The sequence below is a fragment of the Apostichopus japonicus genome, chromosome 2 (assembly GCF_037975245.1).
Source record: "Apostichopus japonicus isolate 1M-3 chromosome 2, ASM3797524v1, whole genome shotgun sequence".
NCBI lineage: Eukaryota > Metazoa > Echinodermata > Holothuroidea > Aspidochirotida > Stichopodidae > Apostichopus > Apostichopus japonicus.
Window position 1 is genome coordinate 26247380 of NC_092562.1, and position 21712 is coordinate 26269091.

Genomic DNA, 21712 nt, shown 5'->3' on the forward strand with positions numbered 1-21712 from the left:
AACGTGTATACGTGGTTCATTATCTTCATGACAATTTAAGACGCTGAAAATTAAAATGTTTCTGTTTCCACACTAAACTAGAGATAGCCTACACTACTAGCACGGCGTTGAAGTTATGTATTAACGGTATCTCGTGGACAAGGTGGACCACTTTCCAGCCAACTCAATGAAAGCTAGAAGCCATAACCCTTATCCTACGTATCTAGCGTATATAGTTTAAGGGAGGTAAATCTTTTTTTTTTTTCTTCAGCGACTTACATAAAGTTTTCTGCTCTCACCAAATTCCCATCTTCGTATTGGTCTTACACAGAATCGAACATTTTCACAACTTTCTGAAACTGACTCACAAAAGCCTTCATCCTGGGAAATTTGACGAAAGTCTCTGGATTTTGCAATACACGATTAAAGTAAATTGTGGTATATGGCTCGAGCCAGACCATGGCACCCTCCATTTGTGTGACACATTTTTCAAAAGCGGTTGATAAACTCCCTGGGCAAGACCACAGAAAATACGATTCAACGTTATCTCACTTTGGTGCGCCATATCTGTATAAGTGTAGCTTTTGGTACCACAAAGAAGGATGCGTAATCTCTTGCTTTGACCGGTGTTAGTTATTGTATTATATTGATAAAGTTTGTGTTTTCTGATGTAGTCTTCCCAGGATTCTTCGAAACCACCCCGTTCGCAGTCCGCTGACCTTATGACCTACATATCATTTATCATGTTGTATATACAAAAATATATATCAATTTAGATCAGTTCGGCATTTATTCGTTGAGAATAAAGACACAAGAATACAGCCCGTTCTCATGTGTTTCGTTGACGAAAGTCAGAAGAAAGGCATATTGTTGAGTTCTTTAGCCAATGTTTGTTTTTTTGCAGAGCTTTCGAGCTCTGCAAAAAACAAACATTGGCTGTTTTACCTGAAATCACTTGCCTAATTTGATAATTGTATCGCACTCGAGATCCAGCCTATCTCTAATGCACCATAGTTGTTTGACAGTTTTTTCCGTTATTAAACTGTTTGGCTTCCTATAGCTATATATGTCTATAAACCGCTTTTTAAAAACAGAAAGTATTTTACGGTAGATCACCGGCAGTCAAGACGCCTGCGCTGAGACGGAACTTAACCGCGGTTTGACAAATACATTGAAGCAGTGAATTCACGTCGTTATTTTCGGTGAAATAACATCTCCTCTATTGCAAAGTGTTATGCTTTAATCGGGATGAGTTTTTACTTTGTCATAACAGTAAAGTATAAAACGATGCCAGCGTGGGATATGCGTGTAGTTTGTTCCGTCTGTAGTGTAACAGTGATAAATCTAATCTATGAAATATATAATATGAAATATGATCTCTTCGACATTTAGACTTGCTATATCAATCGTTTGGCTTGAGTTACCCCATCCTTCTTGTATACTTAATTTTCATTCTTTGGTAATATAACAGGCTCGTGGATACCTGGGGATGTAATTATCTATGCGGTTAATTAGATATGTATTCCAACTCTGTATATTTGCGATACTTGTGAATGTCACTTTAATTTGATCACAGACAGCAAACAGTTTTCATGCAATAAATACATGCATTCATATCATATGTAATATTTCTAACAACCTACATGACTAATTAGAAACACTATGCGTAAACGTAGGCACTTACATCATCTAACGAGAATACGACTCACAAAATGTTGGGTAACACCTTTACAATGCATATACAAATTGACAGTGTCCCGATGTGTGGTAAATGATACAAACTTTTGTAAAGTATAATTGTGCATTAATTAAGTAACGGGTGTTCAGTCATTATATCTATAATTAAATACAGAATATTCTTACTTAAGGGTTATGCATATTAAAATTGCGTTCACCTGTTTTGTGCAACTATTAGTTAATTTGCTGTATAAAGGTACTTTCACCTTCAAAACGTTCTGTTATTTCACGAAAAGGGCAATGAACGTTAACTACCGATGAGTACACATGCTATATAACGTTTCCCTTTATTTTAGCCTTCGGAAAACTGTTTCAATGTACAAACGGCGTGCCGCCGTAATATTACGTCAGAATTTCACCTTTAATTTCCTATGTTATGATCTATAACCATATTTCAAGCAGTATACGAAATTCAACTGATGGAATACAGTAGTCTTTATTCTGGCTTTAGTTTGTTTTCATACATGACCTTGTAACCCTCTCGAAACTCATCCGCATACATTCTACATACTTCAGGAATTTCAATCGGCGGTTTTCCATCTGAAGGGAAAAATTGGGTCGATTCAAAGGCCCTTTCGTAGCTACCTTGATTCTTGCCCCAAATGATCTGTTCAACGGCACCGTGCATGTATTTTAAAAACTCATCGATGGCGTTCCACGTAAGGTACTTGTCGTCCCATTGGATGCCAACCGTTTCGCAGTATTTTTTGAGGATTTTATCCGGATGGTTTTGAAGATCGTCTGCGTCTATCACCACTGGATTTGGGTCGATGTTTATCTTGACATACTTGTACAAGATGAAAAGTGGATCCACGGAGAGCATATCCCACGACATGAACGGATGTCCTTTTTGCATTTCGACAAATTTATCCAAATCCCCTTCGTAGTCGAAAAGTTTAGCTAAAAGTTTTCTCACCGAAAGTGCTGTACGGTTTGGATGACGAATAAGAAAGGTATGTCTGAACGGCCCCTGAAGATAAAAAACAACATCAAATAACTAACGTAACAAAATAAGGGCAACTACTAGCACCGTCTATCATGATACTTCCCTTCCCTACTTCTTAAAGAACTGTGAACATTTTAAGTAAATGGAATAACGAATTCTTCGCAAGTCTACTAATAAACGAAAAACATGTCGCTTCAAGGTGATTTGATACGTTTCCGATATTCTTTTGAGTAACTTGATGACCTACGGGTCCAATAAGTAGATGTCTAATGAGTCATTTCATTTAAAGGTCCGATCGAGTCAATACCTGTGACTTTCCTGAAGCTGTTCAAGTAATTGAAAATATTCCAGTCACTTTATATACATTTGCATTGATTGTAAAACTTGTCATGGCTCTTTACAATGCAGTTTGCACAGTATATTTTCACATTCATTTGAAACGTAGAAGTCTGCATACATATAACCTAATAGCTTAAAATAGAAAAACAAACTAAATTCAAAAATTAATATTATCCCTCATATGTTTTACGCTTAAATGAATATGAGTGACAAATATTAGTTACCACTCGTGGCTAACAGAGACCAAAGTCCTTGAAACTGGAAAAAAAGAACTTTTCTTTTAGCGTCACGAAGTTCAACAGGCAAAACTGACAGGTTTTATACATTGGTTAGAGTAAACGACAAAGATTACGTTGGTACCGTACTGTATGCAAAATTGGTAGAACTTAGACTCTTTAAACTTGCTGAATGTCTGATGACTGGTATCCAAAATGAGCGTCCTTTTGGTCATATAACCAAAAAGTTCGGTATGAGATGTGTACCTCTCTAGATTATATGTCAATCGAACAGTCCGAACGGTATAACAGCTAACGATATCTTTGTGCGAGTGAAGGAACAAAAGAAAAGACATGAAGAGTTCTAAAATCTACTTCTCTAGTTTTATCATTGGTTACCTTTGGCAGTAAACCGTAATTCCCATCAATGCCAAATGCCATATCTTTGATCAGTAGAAATTTCTCGCCTTCATCCAAGGGTTTCTCCAACTGTTCTTTTATATACTGGTAACTGCAAATCACAATGAAGAAGAAACATTATTAGGACAAAAATATCAGGATCAATCGATCAGTGTTGATTGTTTCGCAAGTTAACATTATTCACGAGAAATGCCTTTATTCATGTGATAGTAGATCGCTGTCAAAGGGCGGTTGGCTTGTGTGTTTCTCAATCGTTACATGAAATTACAACGTTGAAAAGACTTCCACTGCCAACTGGTCTATTCGAGACAGAAGTTGTAGTGTTCACCGATGCTATTTTTGATATCTATCTTCTTGTATCACATGTTTATTAAACACCCCTAGCGACACAATGAATTAGTCCTGTTTCTCACCTCTTCTCACTGGTGTATTTCCTGGTAAGATAACAGTTAGTCATATTAACGGTCAGACGTTATCACTACTTAGAGAGTTGTTTTTTTCTGTGTTCACTCACATCCTGGTATCAGTAGAGAGAAGAAGCCTAATATAGTAGAGAACATGCTCATCTCGCGATGCGTCCTTTTTTCATCATCCTTGGACACCCGATACTCATAGATAGTACAGTAACTAATGTTCATGTTCCACAACCGTGCATCTCTAACTACTGCGCTGTGTTCGCAACACGGTAACATGTGTTACAGGTGGCACAGTAATTACTGCAAAGCTGTTATACGTTCCCATGTAAGACAAAGAATTGCGCGACTGGACAAGGAGCCTAATTTAGACGTGGAACCACCCATAATGCTAATCTAGGTTCCCCCTCCCCACCTAAGGTCCCTTTTTGTGTATCTGTTTTGTATCTATTTGATACTTTTACACACTCACCTGTCCGTGAAGAATGTTTCAATCAAATGGATTTACTAATACGATTAGAACAAAAGTTAGGATAACTCGCATGCAGTATAAAATAACCGCAGCAGTGTGTCGGCTACGTACGGAAGCGTAGAAGGGACATTGCACTGACGAGTTACCAACTTGACAAAACGACAATTATCTGCAAATTGACGAGTTGACGAGATGGTAACGTGACAAAATTCAGAAAATTGACGTTTTGACGAGATAACGGATCTCGTCAATGCAACAATTTTCTGCAAATTGACGAGTTGCACACTTACTACCATCTCGACAAGATGACAAAATTCAGAAAATTGACGTTTTGACGTTTTCTTCTTACCTAATAAATTAAAGCAGTCAAGGCCTGGTTCCAATCCATTAAGAGTTGTGTTGGCATCATACCAGGCTGACATAAAACTTGATGTTTATCATGTACTTCAGCATTATATTAACGTCACATCCTCATAAAGAGGAGCGGAATCGCAACTTTTCATTAGTTATGTTCCACCACATAAGCCAGTAACGAGAAATACTTTATCACGATGGATTAAAATGGTTATGGAGGAGGCTGGGGTTGATGTAGTTCAATATGCAGCCCATAGTACCAGGGCAGCCTCTACCTCCGCTGCAAATTCAAGAAATCTGCCTGTAGATGATATTTAACGTACAGTAGGGTGGGCCTCGAAAAGAACCGTTGCTCAGTATTACAAAAAAAAAACCTATTGTCAGTAACAAAACTTTTGCAATGGCAGTTTTGGATGCATAAATGTACGATATAAAAAGTAGTTCTACTATATGCATTACATAAAACGTGTGGTATAATTTTACAGATGGGTTATGTATAGGTATGAGTTGATATACATACTTCAAGATAACTTCAAGTTATGTAACCATGTTTGAATATTCCTCACTTAAAGAGGAGGATAGGATCATAGTACTTATTCACAGGAATGAGAATTTTTTGATTTCCAAAGTATGGAAAGTAGGAATGTTATGTTATCCTTTGTACCAAGTGGTAATGAATTACCTCAGTTCTTGTTAAAAAGGAAAGAAATGTTTCTGTTGCTCAGCAAGCAAATTAAAAAAGATACAAACTTTGAATTTCTGTTCGTTGGTAATCTTTCTGTTCGTATGCGCTTGAACACTGCTTTGAAATCTCAGGTAATTCCGTAGTGAAGTGTAATGAGGAAGTAGAATCGTAAAATTAAACGAGACCATAGGTTGAAGTTTGATTGAGATTCTACAGAGACATTACACGAACGAAGGGATTACTTGTCTCCCATCAAATGCATTCTCATGCAGGATTATTATCACATAATTTTCCCTCCCAGAAGTTCGTGGTGTTCAATCGCATATGGTAACTTTAAAAACTGAAGCTAATCCTCAATTATACGATCTCAAGTAATCCCTTCGTTCGTGTAATGTCTCAGTAGAATCTCAATCAAACTTCAACCTATGGTCTCGTTTAATTTTACGATTGTGGAACATGAACAGTAGTTACTGTCGGTTGTCTTGGAACATAAAAGAAGTAACCAACGCTCTTTGGCTTTCTGAAAAATCACAGGCTAGGCGGGAAGCTAATTGACAGTGCTTGAGCATGCATTTAAACCATCTCTAAAATCTCTGCAAATATTGATATTTGCGTTATTTTACTTCACAATATTGGATCCTTGCAGAGAATAAATTCAATATTCAATCTATAATTTCTTTTTCGGTACTAACTCTATAACTTACGAATTTGAACATTATATGGATATTTACTTCATGAAATGGGGGACAGAACATAATGCTTTAAACCGCAATTTGGGACTAAGTTATCTATGGTACGTATGAAACCTAATGAGAAATTTAGTGCCACCTTGTTCATATAATGTTCTAAAATGACAGTACCGGCCTAAAGATGTGTAAACTACGGGAATGTATATTTTGACAACTTCGTTTTCTACAAACTCAAGCTAGAGTGAAAATTTTATCATGGAGTTACATATCTGATGTATTTCTGCGAACTAAAGAAAGAAAAAACGAGTCACTGTACGGAGGTCAAGTTTAATAAAACATATTTATCACTCGCCTGCTTCAGGCTGCCAAACAAGAGCTACCCTGGGCGGGTCAAGCACCTGCTGTGACCTCTTCATTTACCAGGCACGCGCAAAATTCCATAGTTCACGTTTTACTGTCCAGGTGTATTCGAGCAAGTTCAAACAGGTGAAGAAACATACATTTTCCGTGTGGGCAGGGTCAGCAGGAAGACTAAAGGTTAAACCCTCCCGCTGAGAGTCACCATGAAAACGGGTATCCAGATATCACTAGAAAGCTAAACATAGTATATATTTCAGGAGAGTTAGCTCAAACATAATTATAGGGAGTTCATATCTGGTAATGCTATCACACAAACGGCATATTAAAATGCCAAGTCCAGAATTACCTCCTACAACAAGGCTGAGGACGAAACGTATGTCAGAGTTACGAATCTGTTTGCATAGAATATAGTGTATGAATTATTCTTAGAAAACTGTTCAGCTGCTGAAAGTGCTTTTATCGTAACAAGTTATCGTAACAAGATATAGTGAATGTCTGCATTCAAAATAATGTGGTGAAAAATCTTGTTTTGTGTTATAACATGCAAACAAAGTACGTTTCAGTTCCTTATCGTTTCATATATATAGGAATATCTATGTAATCCTATAACGTTACTGAAAGCTAAGGTAGCATATTTCGTTAGCTGCTCATCAGGGTCCCACGATGGCTTACACGAGCAACTCTTCCAAACATGCAGGTAGATATTTGAGACCATATGGAAGAGGTTCTTCCATCTTCAGCCTTCAGCCTCACTTTGGTGCGTATGTGCAGTTATGATTTCGGACAGTGTTTCTTCAATTCTCCAATCGTAGGTCATTTTCTAGCTTAAGAAATAGCTATGTGTATATACTAGTACATTTGATATAAGTTTGCTTCCTTTCATTGACCTTTCAGGTCTAATAACTTTTGTGTTCCTTTTCAGTAACGCTTATCTAATTTATATGTGTGTGTGCTTACTTTTATTGTTTTATTGCCCTGATTTATGAGTTAAAAATGTGAATCGTTTGGGAAGCAAGGAAACGTGTATACGTGGTTCATTATCTTCATGACAATTTAAGACGCTGAAAATTAAAATGTTTCTGTTTCCACCCTAAACTAGAGATAGCCTATACTATGCATGGCATTGAAATTATGTATTAAAGTTAACCCATGGACAAGTTGAACTACTTTCCAGCCAACTCAATGAAAGCTAGAAGCCACTACACTTATAGTAAGTATATAACGTATATAATTTAAGGGAGGTAAATCTAATTTTCTTCTTCAGCGACTTACGTAAAGTTTTCTGCTCTCTCCAAATTCCCACCTTCGTATTGGTCTTTCACAGAATCGAACAGTATCACAGCTTTCTGAAACTGACTACCTAAAGCCTTCATCCTGGGAAATTTGACGAAAGTCTCCGGATTTTGGAATACACGATTAAAGTAAATTGAGCAATATGGCTCGTGCCAGACCATAGCACCAGCTTTCGGTACCACAAAGAACTATGCGTAAACTCTTGCTTTGACTGGTGTTAGTTATTGTAGTATATTGATAAAGTTTGTGTATTCTGATGTAGTCTTCCCAGGATTCTTCGAAACCACCCGTTGGTCTGTCCGCTGACCTTATGACCTACATATCATTTATCATGTTGTATATATAAAAATACATATCAATTTATATCAGTTCGTCATTTATTCGTTAAGAATAAAGACATACAAGAATATAGCCCGTTCTCATGTGTTTCGTTGACAAAAGTCAGAAGAAAAGCATATTGTTGAGTTTTTTAGCCAATGTTTGTGTTTTGCAGAGCTTTCGAGCTCTGCAAAAAACAAACATTGGCTGTTTTACCTCAAATCACTTACCTAATATAATAATTGCATCCCACTCGAGATCCAGCCTATCTCTAATGCAGCATAGTTGTTTGACAGTTTCTCCGTTATTAAACTTTTTGGCTTCCTATAGCTATATATATGTCTATAAACCGCTTTTTAGAAAAAGAAAGTATTTTCACGGTAGATCACCGGCAGCCAAGACGCCTTCGCTGAGACGGAATTTAACCGCGGTTTGTCAAAGTACATTGAAGCAGTGAATTCACGTCGTTATTTTCGGTGAAATAACAACTCCTCTATTGCAAAGTGTTATGCTTTAATCGGGATGAGTTATTACTTTGTCATAACAGTAAAGTATAAAACGATGTCAACTTGGGATATGCGTGTAGTTTGTTCCGTCTGTAGTATAACAGTGATAAATCTAATCTATGAAATATCTAATATGAAATATGATCTCTTCGACATTTAGACTTGCTTTATCAATCGTTTGGTTTGGGTTACCCCATCCTTCTTGTAAACTTAATTTTCATTATTTGGTAATATAACAGGCTCGTGGATACCTGGGGATGTAATTATCTATGCGGTTAATTAGATATGTATTCCAACTCTGTATATTTGCGATACTTGTGAATGTCACTTTAATTTGATCACAGACAGCAAACAGTTTTCATGCAATAAACACATGCATTTATATAAAATGTAATATTTCTAACAACCTACATGACTAATTAGATATACTATGCGTAAACGTAGGCACTTACATCATCTAACGAGAATACGACCCACAAAATGTTGGGTAAAACCTTTACAATGCTTATACAAATTGACAGTGTCCCGATGTCTGGTAAATGATACAAAATTTTGTAAAGTGTAATTGTGCATTAATTAAGTAACGGGTGTTCAGTCATTAAATCTATAATTAAGTACAGAAAATTCTTACTTAAGGTTATGCATATTAAAATTGCGTTCACCTGTATTGTATAACTAATATTTAATTTACTTTATAAAGGTACCTTCACCTTCAAAACTGTCTGTTATTTCACGAAAAGGGCAATGAACGTTAACTACCGATGAGTACACATGCTATATAACGTTTCCGTTTATTTTAGTCTTCGGAAAACTGTTTCAATGTACAAAAGGCGTGCCGCAGTAATATTACGCCCGAATTTCACCTTTAATTTAATTTAATTTCTTATGTTATGATCTATTACCATATTTCAAGCAGTATACGAAATTCAACTGATGGAATACAGTAATCTTTATTCTGGCTTTAGTCTGTTTTCATACATGACCTTGTAACCCTCTCGAAACTCATCCGCATACATTCTACATACTTCAGGAATTTCAATCGGCGGTTTTCCATCTGAAGGGAAAAATTGGGTCGATTCAAAGGCCCTTTCGTAGACACCTTGATTCTTGCCCCAAATGATCTGTTCAACGGCACCGTGCATGTATTTTAAAAACTCATCGCTGGCGTTCCACGTAAGGTACTTGTCGTCCCATGGGATGCCAACCGATTCGCAGTATTTTTTGAGGATTTTATCCGGGTGGTTTTGAAGATCGTCTGCATCTATCACCACTGGATTTGGGTCGATGTTTTCCTTGACATACTTGTACAGGTTGAACAGTGGGTCCACGGAGAGCATATCCCACGACATGAACGGATGTCCTTTTTGCATTTCGACAAATTTATCCAAATCCCCTTCGTAGTCGTAAATATTAGCTAAAAGCTTTCTTCCCGAGAGTGATGTACGGTTTGGATGACGAATCAGAAAAGTATGTCTGAATGGCCCCTGACATTGAAAAAAAAAAAACAATACAACAAAGAACTTAAAAAAGAAAAATAAGGTCAGCGACTAGCACGGTTGATTATGATACTTTACTACTTCTTTAAGAACTGTGAACAAGTTTTAAGTAACTGGAATAACGATTTTTTCGCAAATCTACCAATAAACGAAAAACATGTTGCTTCAAGGTGATTTGATACGTTGCCGATAATATTTTGAGTAACTTGATGACCTAGGGGTCAAATACGTATGGCCAAACGAGTCATTTCAGTTAAAGGTCCAGTCGAGTCAATACCCGTGACTTTCCTGAATTTGTTCAAGTAATTGAAAATATTCTAGTTACTTTACATATGAATTGATTGTAATAATTGTCTTGACTAGTTACAACGCAGTTTGCACAGTATATTTTCACATTAATTTGAAACGTAGAAGAACATACATATAATTTAATATATTAAACTAGAAAACAAACGAAATTCAAGAAATAGGATATGTTTCACACATAAATGAATATGAGTGACAAATATTAGTTACCACTCGGGATTAACAGAGACCAAAGTCTTCGAAACCGTAAAAATAGAAGAACTTTCTTTGGCGTTACGAAATTCAACGGGCAAAACTGACAGATTTTATATATTGGTGAGAGAAAAACGACAAAGATCACGTGGGTACTGTATGCAAAATTGGTAGAACTTAGACTGTTTAAACTTGCTGAATGTATGGCGAGTATTCAGATTGGTCGTCCTTTCGGTAATATAACCAAACGGTTCGGTATGAGATGTGTACCTCTGAGGATTATATATCAATCGAACGGTGTAACGGCTAACGATGTAAAGGTTGGGAGTGAAGTAACAATAGAAAAAGACAGGAAGAATTCTAAAATCTATTTCTTTAGGTTTATCATTGGTTACCTTTGGCAGTAAACCGTAATTCCCATCAATGCCAAATGCCATATCTTTGATCAGTAGAAATTTCTCGCCTTCATCCAAGGGTTTCTCCAACTGTTCTTTTATATACTCGTAACTGCAAATCACAATGAAGAAGAAACATTATAAGAACAAAAATATCAGGGATAATCGACCAGTGTTGATTGTTTCGTAATGTAGCACCCCTAATATTTCCCAATAGTAGTGTCCATAGTTTTGTCCCCCTGTATAAAATACCCTTCCCCTTCACTTTTATTTTTTCCATTTTCCTTTCCTTTCCCTATTTGTGGTATTTTCTGGTAACACTCACACCTGCTAGAAGGACCATTAAGCCCCTGTGTGGTCTGGTTTCACACTAAGGTTACTCCAAGGTTACACTAAGCTAGTGACCATTTATCTGTCATTCCCTACATTAAAAGACCAGGCCTTGCCTTATTTCTCCCTTAAGAGTAGTAATACTAAGCATGTTCACTCTCTCTGGAATCTCTGGTGGAGTAAGTTAAAGATGTGGGAAGACAGTTTGTCTACTTCCTGGAGTATTGGTAGCCAGTCTAAGTAAAATCTTGTCTGGTAGGGTGGGATAACAACCTTCCCTTTGTTCTAAGAATGGCTTAAAACAGCTAAGTTTGCAAGCAACTCTACCATTCTCCAAGACACTCCAAGCTGCCATGCACCTGGCTGTACCAAACTGTTCCAGTTTCATTAGAAATTAATTTCATTAATTTCTACACAGGTAAGAGTTCATCTTTTGACTTTGCCCCAGACCCCTCAGTAGCTTGTTCATTTTCATTGTGCATACATAGTGTATTTTACTTGCAAATGTATTCATGTTAGTTCTGTGCTGGCAATGTGCACACAGAATATTTAGCAGCCCCATTAAGTGTAATTGTGTTGTATTTACTATTTACTACATTTATCCTGTGATGGCTACATGCACACAGACTGTATTTATTATGTTGTTCCTGTGATGGCTACATGCACACAAACTGTATTTATTATGTTGTTCCTGTGATGGCTACATGCACACAAACTGTATTTATTATGTTGTTCCTGTGATGGCTACATGCACACAGACTTTAATTATTAATTAAACGTTTTGTACCTGTAATGGCTATAGAGAGTCTACAGGTGAAACCATTATTATTGTTACTGTTGTTTTATAGTATGTTATTACGGTTGATTATGGCACTTATAATGCCCTCAACCTTTGCCATCTTGTGTATTGTTATGATCTAACCTACATTTAGTTAATGTAAGAGTATTGAAAGTACTTAGGTTATTTGTTCTAGCGAGAATCCACATTTGGTATATATATTTAGTTATTATGTACTCTTGCGATACGTCTAGCATTACCCGTTACTGTAATGTACTCATATTCGTATCTAGTTGTACTTAGTTTCCGCTATTCGAGCTATGTTTAGATCCCATGATGCAATGCTACACTTTTACTAGTTGCCATGGTGATAGGAACAGCTGAACTTCTGTTAACTTTTATATTTGAAAGAGTTGTAGCAATATGTTAGTAGGCATATTGACTATTTTCGTGAATCGAGACACTGTTGTTGTTGTTTATCAGAGATTAAAGTATTAGCATGTATTTAGCCCTGTGAGTCACCCTCCACTGGTACAGACTCCATCTGACCAGATATTTACAGCAGATAAGCTAGGTGACATAGTCTCCGTTTTATAGCCTGCTCTTAGTCCCAGGGGACGCTTAGGTACCTGCAGCCTAACAAAAGGTGTCAGTTGCCATGGCAACCTGTGGTCTAAGTTAGTAGAGTTGCATGGGTTGAAGTACATAGTTAGTATACTACTGTTGTTGCTATTATTACTAGCTGAGGGATTTCCCCAGTAGTACATTATTTTATACTTGTAGACTTCACGTAAGTCATGGAGGTTGTATTGATTTTGGAGTTAATCACTCGCCTCTGTTTGGATATTGTTCGTAGTGGAATTAGAGCAACCAGCTTCTAGTTATATATTTGTTAACCTACGACATTCCTAGTTTATACTGCTATGCCAAATAGGGATAGACAGTTTCACTTATTTATGGAGCACTGTGTTATTGCGGTATGAGTAACATAGGCAAGTTGTTGTATGTTTAGCAACCAGTTGTGCATATTAGTGTCTACGTCTCGGAAGGTTCTCTTTATTTTAATACTTTGTAGTTTACTTGTTGTCATGCCGACCAGGCATGATGAGTGCATCATATATTTCACTCTTTATTAGGTGATCAGGTTGACATTTGCTTATACTATTTCATTATTGTTGTGTCACCCTTACTGATTATCTTTGTTGTATATTATCGCATATGTTCATACTTATTTTAATTGTTTAGTAATTGTTGTTTAGTGTGGGAGATCGTTAATCCCCTTGTCCCTTGTTTAGTTTATTTTCATTGTGTTGGCATTGCATGGTGACCATTCACCAAGACACTCCAAGCTGCCATGCACCTGGCTGTACCAAACTGTTCCAGTTTCATTAGAAATTAATTTCTACACAGCTTTTATACATGTAGAACTTTGATGTAGTTTCACCTATCGAGAGACCGTAATTATAGATGTCCTCGTAGACGGCTACCTTAGACGCCGGAACCCCCACTCCTGGTCCGGGTAACCAAGGACGCATGATGTACCCCCACTAATAGACGTTATTCGTGGACTGAGGGACCAACCATATAATATACTAGACGAGATGAGCGACTACCGAGGTATTAGCTTAGTAGGCCATTAGTGTTAGGCCATGTTGACTGTCATGTTTTAATTATGTTTTAACTTACTTGTATTTTATATATTTTCATTTTGCATATCGTAATTCACTTTTACCGTATGGTGAATATATATTTACCCTGCGGATTACGATAGAGCGTTGCGTTTGTCCTCATTTTAATATACTGTGTCATAATATCTTCTCAAAGGCAGGCGACTCATCACAGATTTGAACCCCGCTTCCCTTGATCTAATGTATCTCGTGGTTGCGTAACCAGCACATATTTAGTCTTAAAGCTAAGTGCTACAGTAAGTTAACATTATTCACGAGGAATGCCTTCATTCATATGCTATAGATCGCTGTCAAAGGGCGGTTGGCTTGTGTGTTCCTCAATCGTTACATGAAATGACAACGTTGAAAGGGCTTCGACTGCCAACTGGTCTATTCGAGACAGAAGTTGTAGTGTTCAACGATGCTATTTTTGATATCTATCTTCTTGTATCACATGTATATTAAACACCCCTAGCGACACAATAAATTAGTCCTGTTTCTCACCTCCTCTCACTGGTGTATTTCCTGGTAAGATAACAGTTAGTCATAATGAGGGTCAGACGTTATCACAACTTAAAGAGTGTTTGTTTCTGTGTGAACTCACATCCTGGTAGCAGTAGAGAGAAGAAGCCTAATATATTAGAGAACATGATCATCTCGCGTTGCGTCCTTTTTTCATCATCCTTGGACACCCGACGGTGCACCCGATACTCATAGCTAGAACAGTAACTACTGTTCATGTTCCACAACCGTGCGTCAGTAACTACTGCGCTGTGTTCGCAACACGGTAACATGTGTTACAGGTGGCACAGTAATTACTGCGTAAAGAGTAAATTCAATATTCAATATTATTATTTTTTTTGCGTACTTACTCCATAACTTACGAATTTGAACATTACATGGACATTTACTTCATGAAATGGGGACAGAACATACTGCTTTAAACCGCAACTTCAGACTAAGTTATCTATGGTACGGATGAAACCGTATGAGAAGTTTAGTGCCACTTAGTTCATATAATGTTCTAAAAATGATAGTACCGGCCTACAGATGTGTTAACTACGGGAATGTAGATTTCGCTTTCTACAAACTCAAGCAAGAATGTAGATTTTATCATGGAGTTACATATCTAATGTGTTTTTGCGACCTTAAGAAAGAAAACACGAGTCACTGTTACAGAGGTCAAGTTTGATAAAACATTGTATATTTATCAACCGCCTGCTTCAGGCTGCCAAACAGGAGCTAGTCTAGACCAGTCAAGCACCTTCTGCTGTGACTTCTTCATTTACCAGGCACGCCCACAATTCCATTGGGAGATTCTCATAGTTCACGCTTTACTGTCCAGGTGTAATCGACCAAGTTCAAACAGGTGAAGAAACATATAAATATTCCGTGTGGGCGGGGTCAGCAGATAGACAAAAGCTCAAACCCTCCCGTTGAAAGTTACCATGATAACGGGTATCCAGAAATCACTTGAATGCTAAAAATAGTATATATTTCAGGAGAGCTACCTCAAACATATAGGGAGTTCATATCTGGCAATGCTATCTCACAAACGGCATATTAAAATGCCAAGTCTAGAATTACCTCCTACAACAAGGCTGAGAACGAAACTTCTGTCAGAGTTACGAGTCTGTTTGCATAGTGTTCTCGAGGCCGAGAATGGCATTAAAAAATAGACAGGAAAATTTTCTCTTGCTCTTTGTATGCTTTAATTTATTAATTCCTTCCTCTCTGGAGGTGTCTTTACTACACTCCTACCTCTCTGAAGGTATCTTTTCTATACTCCTTCCTCTCTGAAGGTATCTTTTCTACACTCCTTCCTCTCTGAAGGTATGGTTTCTACTACTAGACACACCCTAAAATCCTAAAGATTGCCTACTTCTACTGTTCTAACTTCCCCAGTAAAACTCATTAAAATTCCAACCTCTAAACCCATGGCTGGACGAAACCCTCCTCTCACTTGACCCCCATGACCCCACCTGCCAGGCCTCAGTACACGCATGTAGCAGTACTCCAGCTATACCCTCAAGATAAGCCCCAAGTGGAATATATCTATACACCAATTCCCACACACAAAACTGGTTCACTTTTAAAGGTTAAAACTGTATACTGTAAGAGTCCCCTGCCCAGAGGCCTGCAAAGGGGTAACAAAAAATTGATTGTAAGATTGTACTTTACTTTATTTGTTTTTAAGATTTTAAATAACTCCACCTGTCCACATAGATTATAATGTATGAATTATTCTTAGAAAACTGTTCAGCTGCTGAAAGTGCTTTTAACGAGATACAGTGAATGTCTGCATTCAAATAATGTGGTGAAGAATCTTGTTTTGTGTAATAACAGGTAAACAAAGTACGTTTCAGTTCCTTATCGTTTTCATAGGAATATCTATGTAATCCTATAACGTTACTGAAAGCTAAGGTAGCATATTTCGTTAGCTTCTCATCAGGGTCACACAATGGCTTACACGAGCAACTCTTCCAAACATGCAGGTAGATATCTGAGACCACATGGGAGAGGCTCTTCTATCTCCAGCCTTGGTCAAGAATAAGCCAAAGAGATTATTTTTATTACAAAAGTGACTTCCAACAGTGCAAGCAAAGGTCATTTGATTTAATTTTGCTTCCTTTTTTGACCTTTCAGGTCCAATAACGTTTGTGTTCCTTTCCAGTGACGCTTATCTAATTTATATGTGTGTGCGCTTACTTTTACGGTTTTATTGCCCTGATTCATGAATTTAAAAATATGAATCGTTTGGGAAGCAAGGAAACGTGTATACGTGGTTCATTATCTTCATAACAATTTAAGACGCTGAAAATTCAAACGTTTCTGTTTCCACACTTAACTAGAGATAGCCTACACGGCATTGAAGTTATGTATTGAATGAACCTCGTGGACAAGGTGTACCACTTTCCGGCGAACTCAATGAAAGCTAGAAAACACTTACCTTATCCTACGTGTGCGCTTACTTTTATGGTTTTATTGCCCTGATTCATGATTTTAAAAATATGATCGTTTGGGAAGCAAGAAAAGCTGTCGCCAATCCCACATCGAGTTTGCGAGATTAATGATTACAGGTGCGTATCCAGGGGGGCGTTGGGGGCGCGCGCCCCCCGGGTAAGAAAAAGAGGAGAGAAAAAAAAGAGAAGAAAAAAGGAAAAAAGAGGGGGGAAAAGAGGAGGAGGAGAAGAAGGAAGGGGAAAAAAAAGAAGAAAGAGAGAAAAAGGAGAAAAGGATGGAGTTAAAGAAAAACGCCAAGACACCGGGAAGAGAAAGAGGAACAGTGACATTATTACAACGCTGATCCCTATTATATACACAGGGTAGCCAGTGACGGATCAAGGATTTCGGAAGAGGCGTGTGCCGGCCTCACCCTACCCCTTACACCGACAACTCAATTTTTGACGTTTCCATTTTTCTTCTCTCACTCATGATCTATATATACTATATGTGGCCTATCATAACACGTGTGTGTGTAAATACGCCTTAAACAATTGTAGAACGGTGCTATGAAACCAACTGTGGCTGGTCTCGAACTCGACCGTGTCGTCGGGGAACATGACAAATTTTGGGAAGGGGGCGACCGCCCCCCCCCTTCAGCATATTTTTTTTTTATGATATCGCTAGTAATTTCAAAATAGAAAGTGCTTAGATGCAACTTACAAGGCCTGGGAAGTGTCATTTCCAGCGATCTGGGAGGCATTTTCGGCCAAAATTTGCTTGTACGCTTCGCGCCAACAAATGGTCCTGGGTAGTGCCATTTCCAGCGATCTGGGAGGCATTTTCGGCCAAAATTTTCTTATACGCTTCGCGCCAACTTATGGGGGCGCTACGCTTAGATAATTTGCCTACAGGCTTCGCGCTTTCCTTGGCAAATTCCTCGCTACGCGCCTGTTCGAATTTGTAAAGCAAACAGCAGATATCACATCATATCAGTGAGCATGAAAATGGCGTTCCAGGATGAACAGCCTCAAAATTGTCCGACTTGCCCGAAAAAAATAACCAACAATTTTCGCGCGCTCCGCGCGCGTCCAACATGTTAATGTCAATATCATATAAGCAAGCATCGGTTATTGCATCACATGCCATCGTGTATAACCGTACAGTCCGTGAAAGTTGCTCAGTATACCGCGGGATGCTAATGTAAACAACGAAATGTGTTATGTAGATGGAGAAAATCATGGAGGTCCAATTATGTTAAAACTCTCTTTTACATTAGTAATGGCGAGTTAGGGGCTGCAGCCACCAGGCCCGCCTCCTACGTCTATGTGTGTAGTGTTCGGTTTCGGAAATATCTGCTATATTTTCATTTCCTTCAACCAAGTTTTATAATAGCCGTTATAAGAGGTTTTAATATTTGTACACCAAGAAATTAACTGTATCTGAATTTTTGAAAATTTCTGACCCACATTCTTCTACTCGTGCAATATTGACCGGTCTGTTAGGGGTTCAAGGAGGTTTTTCCAAGGGCGGCGGAACCGGGGGGGGGGCACAGGGGGCACGTGGAAAAAAAAACTGTTGGGAAATACTTGGTTCTCAGGCAAAAGTGTACATCTGGTTGGTCATTATCAAGCCCGAGAAGTGTCATTTCCGGTGATCTGGGTGGTATCAAAACCCAAAATTTTCTTGCGCGCCAACCGATGGTGGCGCTCCGCTTAGATAGTAATTCGCGCCCCCCGGGTTAGAAAATCCTGGATATGCCCCTGGATTATTGGTTAGGATCCAAGTATGCATATGATGTTAGCTGGGCAGTCAGGCTCATGTAAAGTATATTACGTCATCCGCATGGATGCGAGCAAATATGTTTTTTTTTTCCAACAGTTATAACTTATAAAAAACAGTTTCCAAAGAAGAAACTGTAAGGCACGCAATGCATCTAACGCAGCCCCCCCCCCCCCCACACCCCTTCAACTGAATACAACGCTGCCCTGTCCTCTTTCCGTATATCTAGATTTTGAAAGGAATTTGTGTATATAATAATGCTCAATATATTATTACTATATTAACCCAAGCTGGATAATCTCCTCTAAGTAACTACTCAATTTTATCTTAAGAATAAACCAAGCACAACCATTTTCCCAACACGTTTATACGTGAGTTATTATCTTCATGACAATTTAAGAGGCTGAAAATTCAAATGTTTCTGTTTCCATACTAAACTAGAGATAGCCTATACTATGCATGGCATTGAATTTATGTATTAAAGGTGCCTCGTGAACAAGGTGAACTACTTTCCAGCCAACTCAATGAAAGCTAGAAGCCACTACCCTTATACTACGTATATGAAGTATATAATGTAAAGGAGGTGAAGCATTCTCACTTTTTTCAGCGACTTACGTAAAGTTTTCTGCTCTCTCCAAATTCCCACCTTCGTATTGGTCTTTCACAGAATCAAACATTTTCACAGCTTTCTGAAACTGACTCACAAAAGCCTTCATCCTGGGAAATTTGACGAAAGTCTCCGGATTTTGGAATACACGATTAAAGTAAATTGAGGTATATGGCTCGTGCCAGACCATAGCACCCTCCATATGTGTTACACATTTTTCGAAAGCGGTTGATAAACTCCTTGGGCAAGACCACAGAAAAATTCGATTCAACGGTATCTCACTTTGGTGCGCCATATCTGTATCTAGTGTAGCCTTCGGTACCACAAAGAACTATGCGTAAACTCTTGCTCTGACCGTTGTTACAGTAGTTATAGCATGGTGTCGACTCCAGTGCCATCATATAGTATGCATATACTGCTGTAATTTTCTTCAGAACAGCTGACATGAACAACACAAAATTTCACACAGTATTTGACAAAGCTATTATATGCCGGTTCTGACGTGTCATCGTTGAAGTCCTTTATTACTTTTGTTTTCATTGAAAAAGGTAGGACTCGTACGGTTCACTGGGCATCTGTACCAGAGTATGATTTTGCCATGGTGTAGTTTTATTACAACAGTATAATGTATTTCTCGGCCTTTTGGCTAAGATGATGTGTAGCATTATGTTCCCCTTATACACATCCGGCGATGATGTTTCGATGGAAGGGGACTGGGTTCAGAGCGGATCAGACGGTTCGTTGTTTTTTTTTTTTTGTTCCTAGGTTCTTTCCTGGGTGACTTTTCTTAAAATGTGTTTTTTTCTAGTTCACTGTAGCTTGATTTTGTAAAGATTTGGGATACATATTGGGGTAGACAGGGTGGGTGTCCTTTGCTGTCTTTTGTTTTCAGCTCTTAAATCATGGGCGTCAACAGGTGGGGGACGGGGGGGACATGTCCCCCCCACTTTCAAAAGTGGAGGGGATATCATATCATTTGTCCCACCCACTTTTCAGAGTAGTTATTAAAAAAAATCACATGCATATGCGCGATTTTCTATTTAAGGTCAAGAAATCTGGACTCCCTGGGCCCCTGCTATCTATCACTTGCACCGTCATTTATCTCCCATTCTCCCAATATCCTAAATCTGCCCATTTAATTCGTTCGGGGGGGGGGGGGGAGACCATTCGAAAGTGTATTGAATCTTGCACACATGTTGTTTGTATGGGTTCCAAGGGATTAGGTAAGCCTGTGATGAGTTACTATGTTCATATCACTACCTCCAGTCCCTTGGACTGGACGGACGAATAGGGGTGTAGGGGTTAAGTAATTAAGGCTACATGTATTCGCCGGATATGGTAGATCTTTATTGTTGAGTGCCGGCTAGGCGCTACACATGCTCTGCGCGCGGTGCCTTTTTTTGATTATTATTATTAAAGTACCTGGGCACATAACAACTGACGTCTCGCACCTACATGCATGTATTATATATACCACTCCACTCATCCCGGAGGTGACGGCGCCACTTTTTCAATATTTCGTTTGAGATGGATGCTGTGTAATTCGTCTCCCTTGGTGTCAGAACGGCATCTTTCTACCAGTACTTTCTGTCGGAATTTAGTTTTGTGAGACAAAATTTCTCCTCACAGATCTGGTTCTGATGTAACTAAAAACGACTCAGGAAGGCCGTCTCCTGCGATCTAGGGGGTCTTATGTACCCAAAATTTTCTGGTACGCTACGCGCCAACCAATGGTGGCGCTCCGCTTAGATAGTATAGTGTCCCCCCCACTCCCCCCACTCCTCAATTAATCAATTATTTTTCCATATTTTCTATTCGTTGTGATTTAAGACCTCTTCTTATGTTATGTAATGTCAGTATTTATATTCTCGCTCTTATAGACTAACCTGATCTCATTGTAGTTCTTCATTATTACGATTGATTGATTGAAATATAATAGAATATGCTATATTACATCAAACAAAATATCGTAATAGCTCGCCTTAGGCAGTGGCGTCACCAGACTTTTCAGTCTGGGGGGGGGGGGGGCACCAGCATTTGATGGGGGGGCACTTAGGTGGATACGGATCAACGTCCTGGGGAGGGGTCTAAGGGGAGGGGGTGCCCCTCCAGGCGCGGCGGAACGGGAAAATTATTGGGGGGGGGGGACTAATGTGTAGAGACTATCTAAGCGGAGCGCCACCATCGGTTGGCGCGGAGCGTACAAGAAAATTTTGGGTTTTTCAAACCCCCAGATGGCCGGAAACGGCACTTCCCGAGTGTTTTATGCTGCGAATACCTAGCCCTAAAATATGGGTCTCAAGCCTGCAATTTCTCAGATTGCAAGCCCCCAAGCCCCCCCGGTTCCGCCGCCACTGCCCCGCCTCCCCTTTGGAAAATTTTCGCATACGGAGGATGGGCTAGATGCAAAATGCTGCCACATTTGATGCTAAATTCGATCTGAAGATATCTCCAGAAATTGCTCTTTTTGAGGTAATGATTTTAACAAGG

At 38.7% G+C, this 21712-nt stretch overlaps 1 protein-coding gene across 2 annotated transcripts; it reads right to left on the reverse strand.

Moving 5' to 3' along the window:
* Positions 1 to 538: 538 nt before the first annotated feature.
* Positions 539 to 19674, reverse strand: LOC139984263 (uncharacterized). Of its 2 annotated transcripts, XM_071998109.1 has the most exons (5): positions 19231 to 19372; positions 11116 to 11227; positions 7882 to 10210; positions 3616 to 3727; positions 539 to 2686 (listed from the first exon to the last, which is right to left on the reverse strand). In XM_071998109.1, the coding sequence occupies exons 3-5, from the start codon at positions 8061 to 8063 to the stop codon at positions 2153 to 2155; spliced, it is 828 nt and encodes a 275-aa protein (XP_071854210.1). In that variant the 5' UTR covers positions 8064 to 10210; positions 11116 to 11227; positions 19231 to 19372; the 3' UTR covers positions 539 to 2152. The 2 variants fall into 2 exon arrangements, with proteins under 2 accessions (XP_071854210.1, XP_071854202.1); XM_071998101.1 differs by lacking the exons at positions 539 to 2686; positions 3616 to 3727 and having other exon boundaries at positions 8985 to 10210; positions 19231 to 19674.
* Positions 19675 to 21712: the final 2038 nt, after the last annotated feature.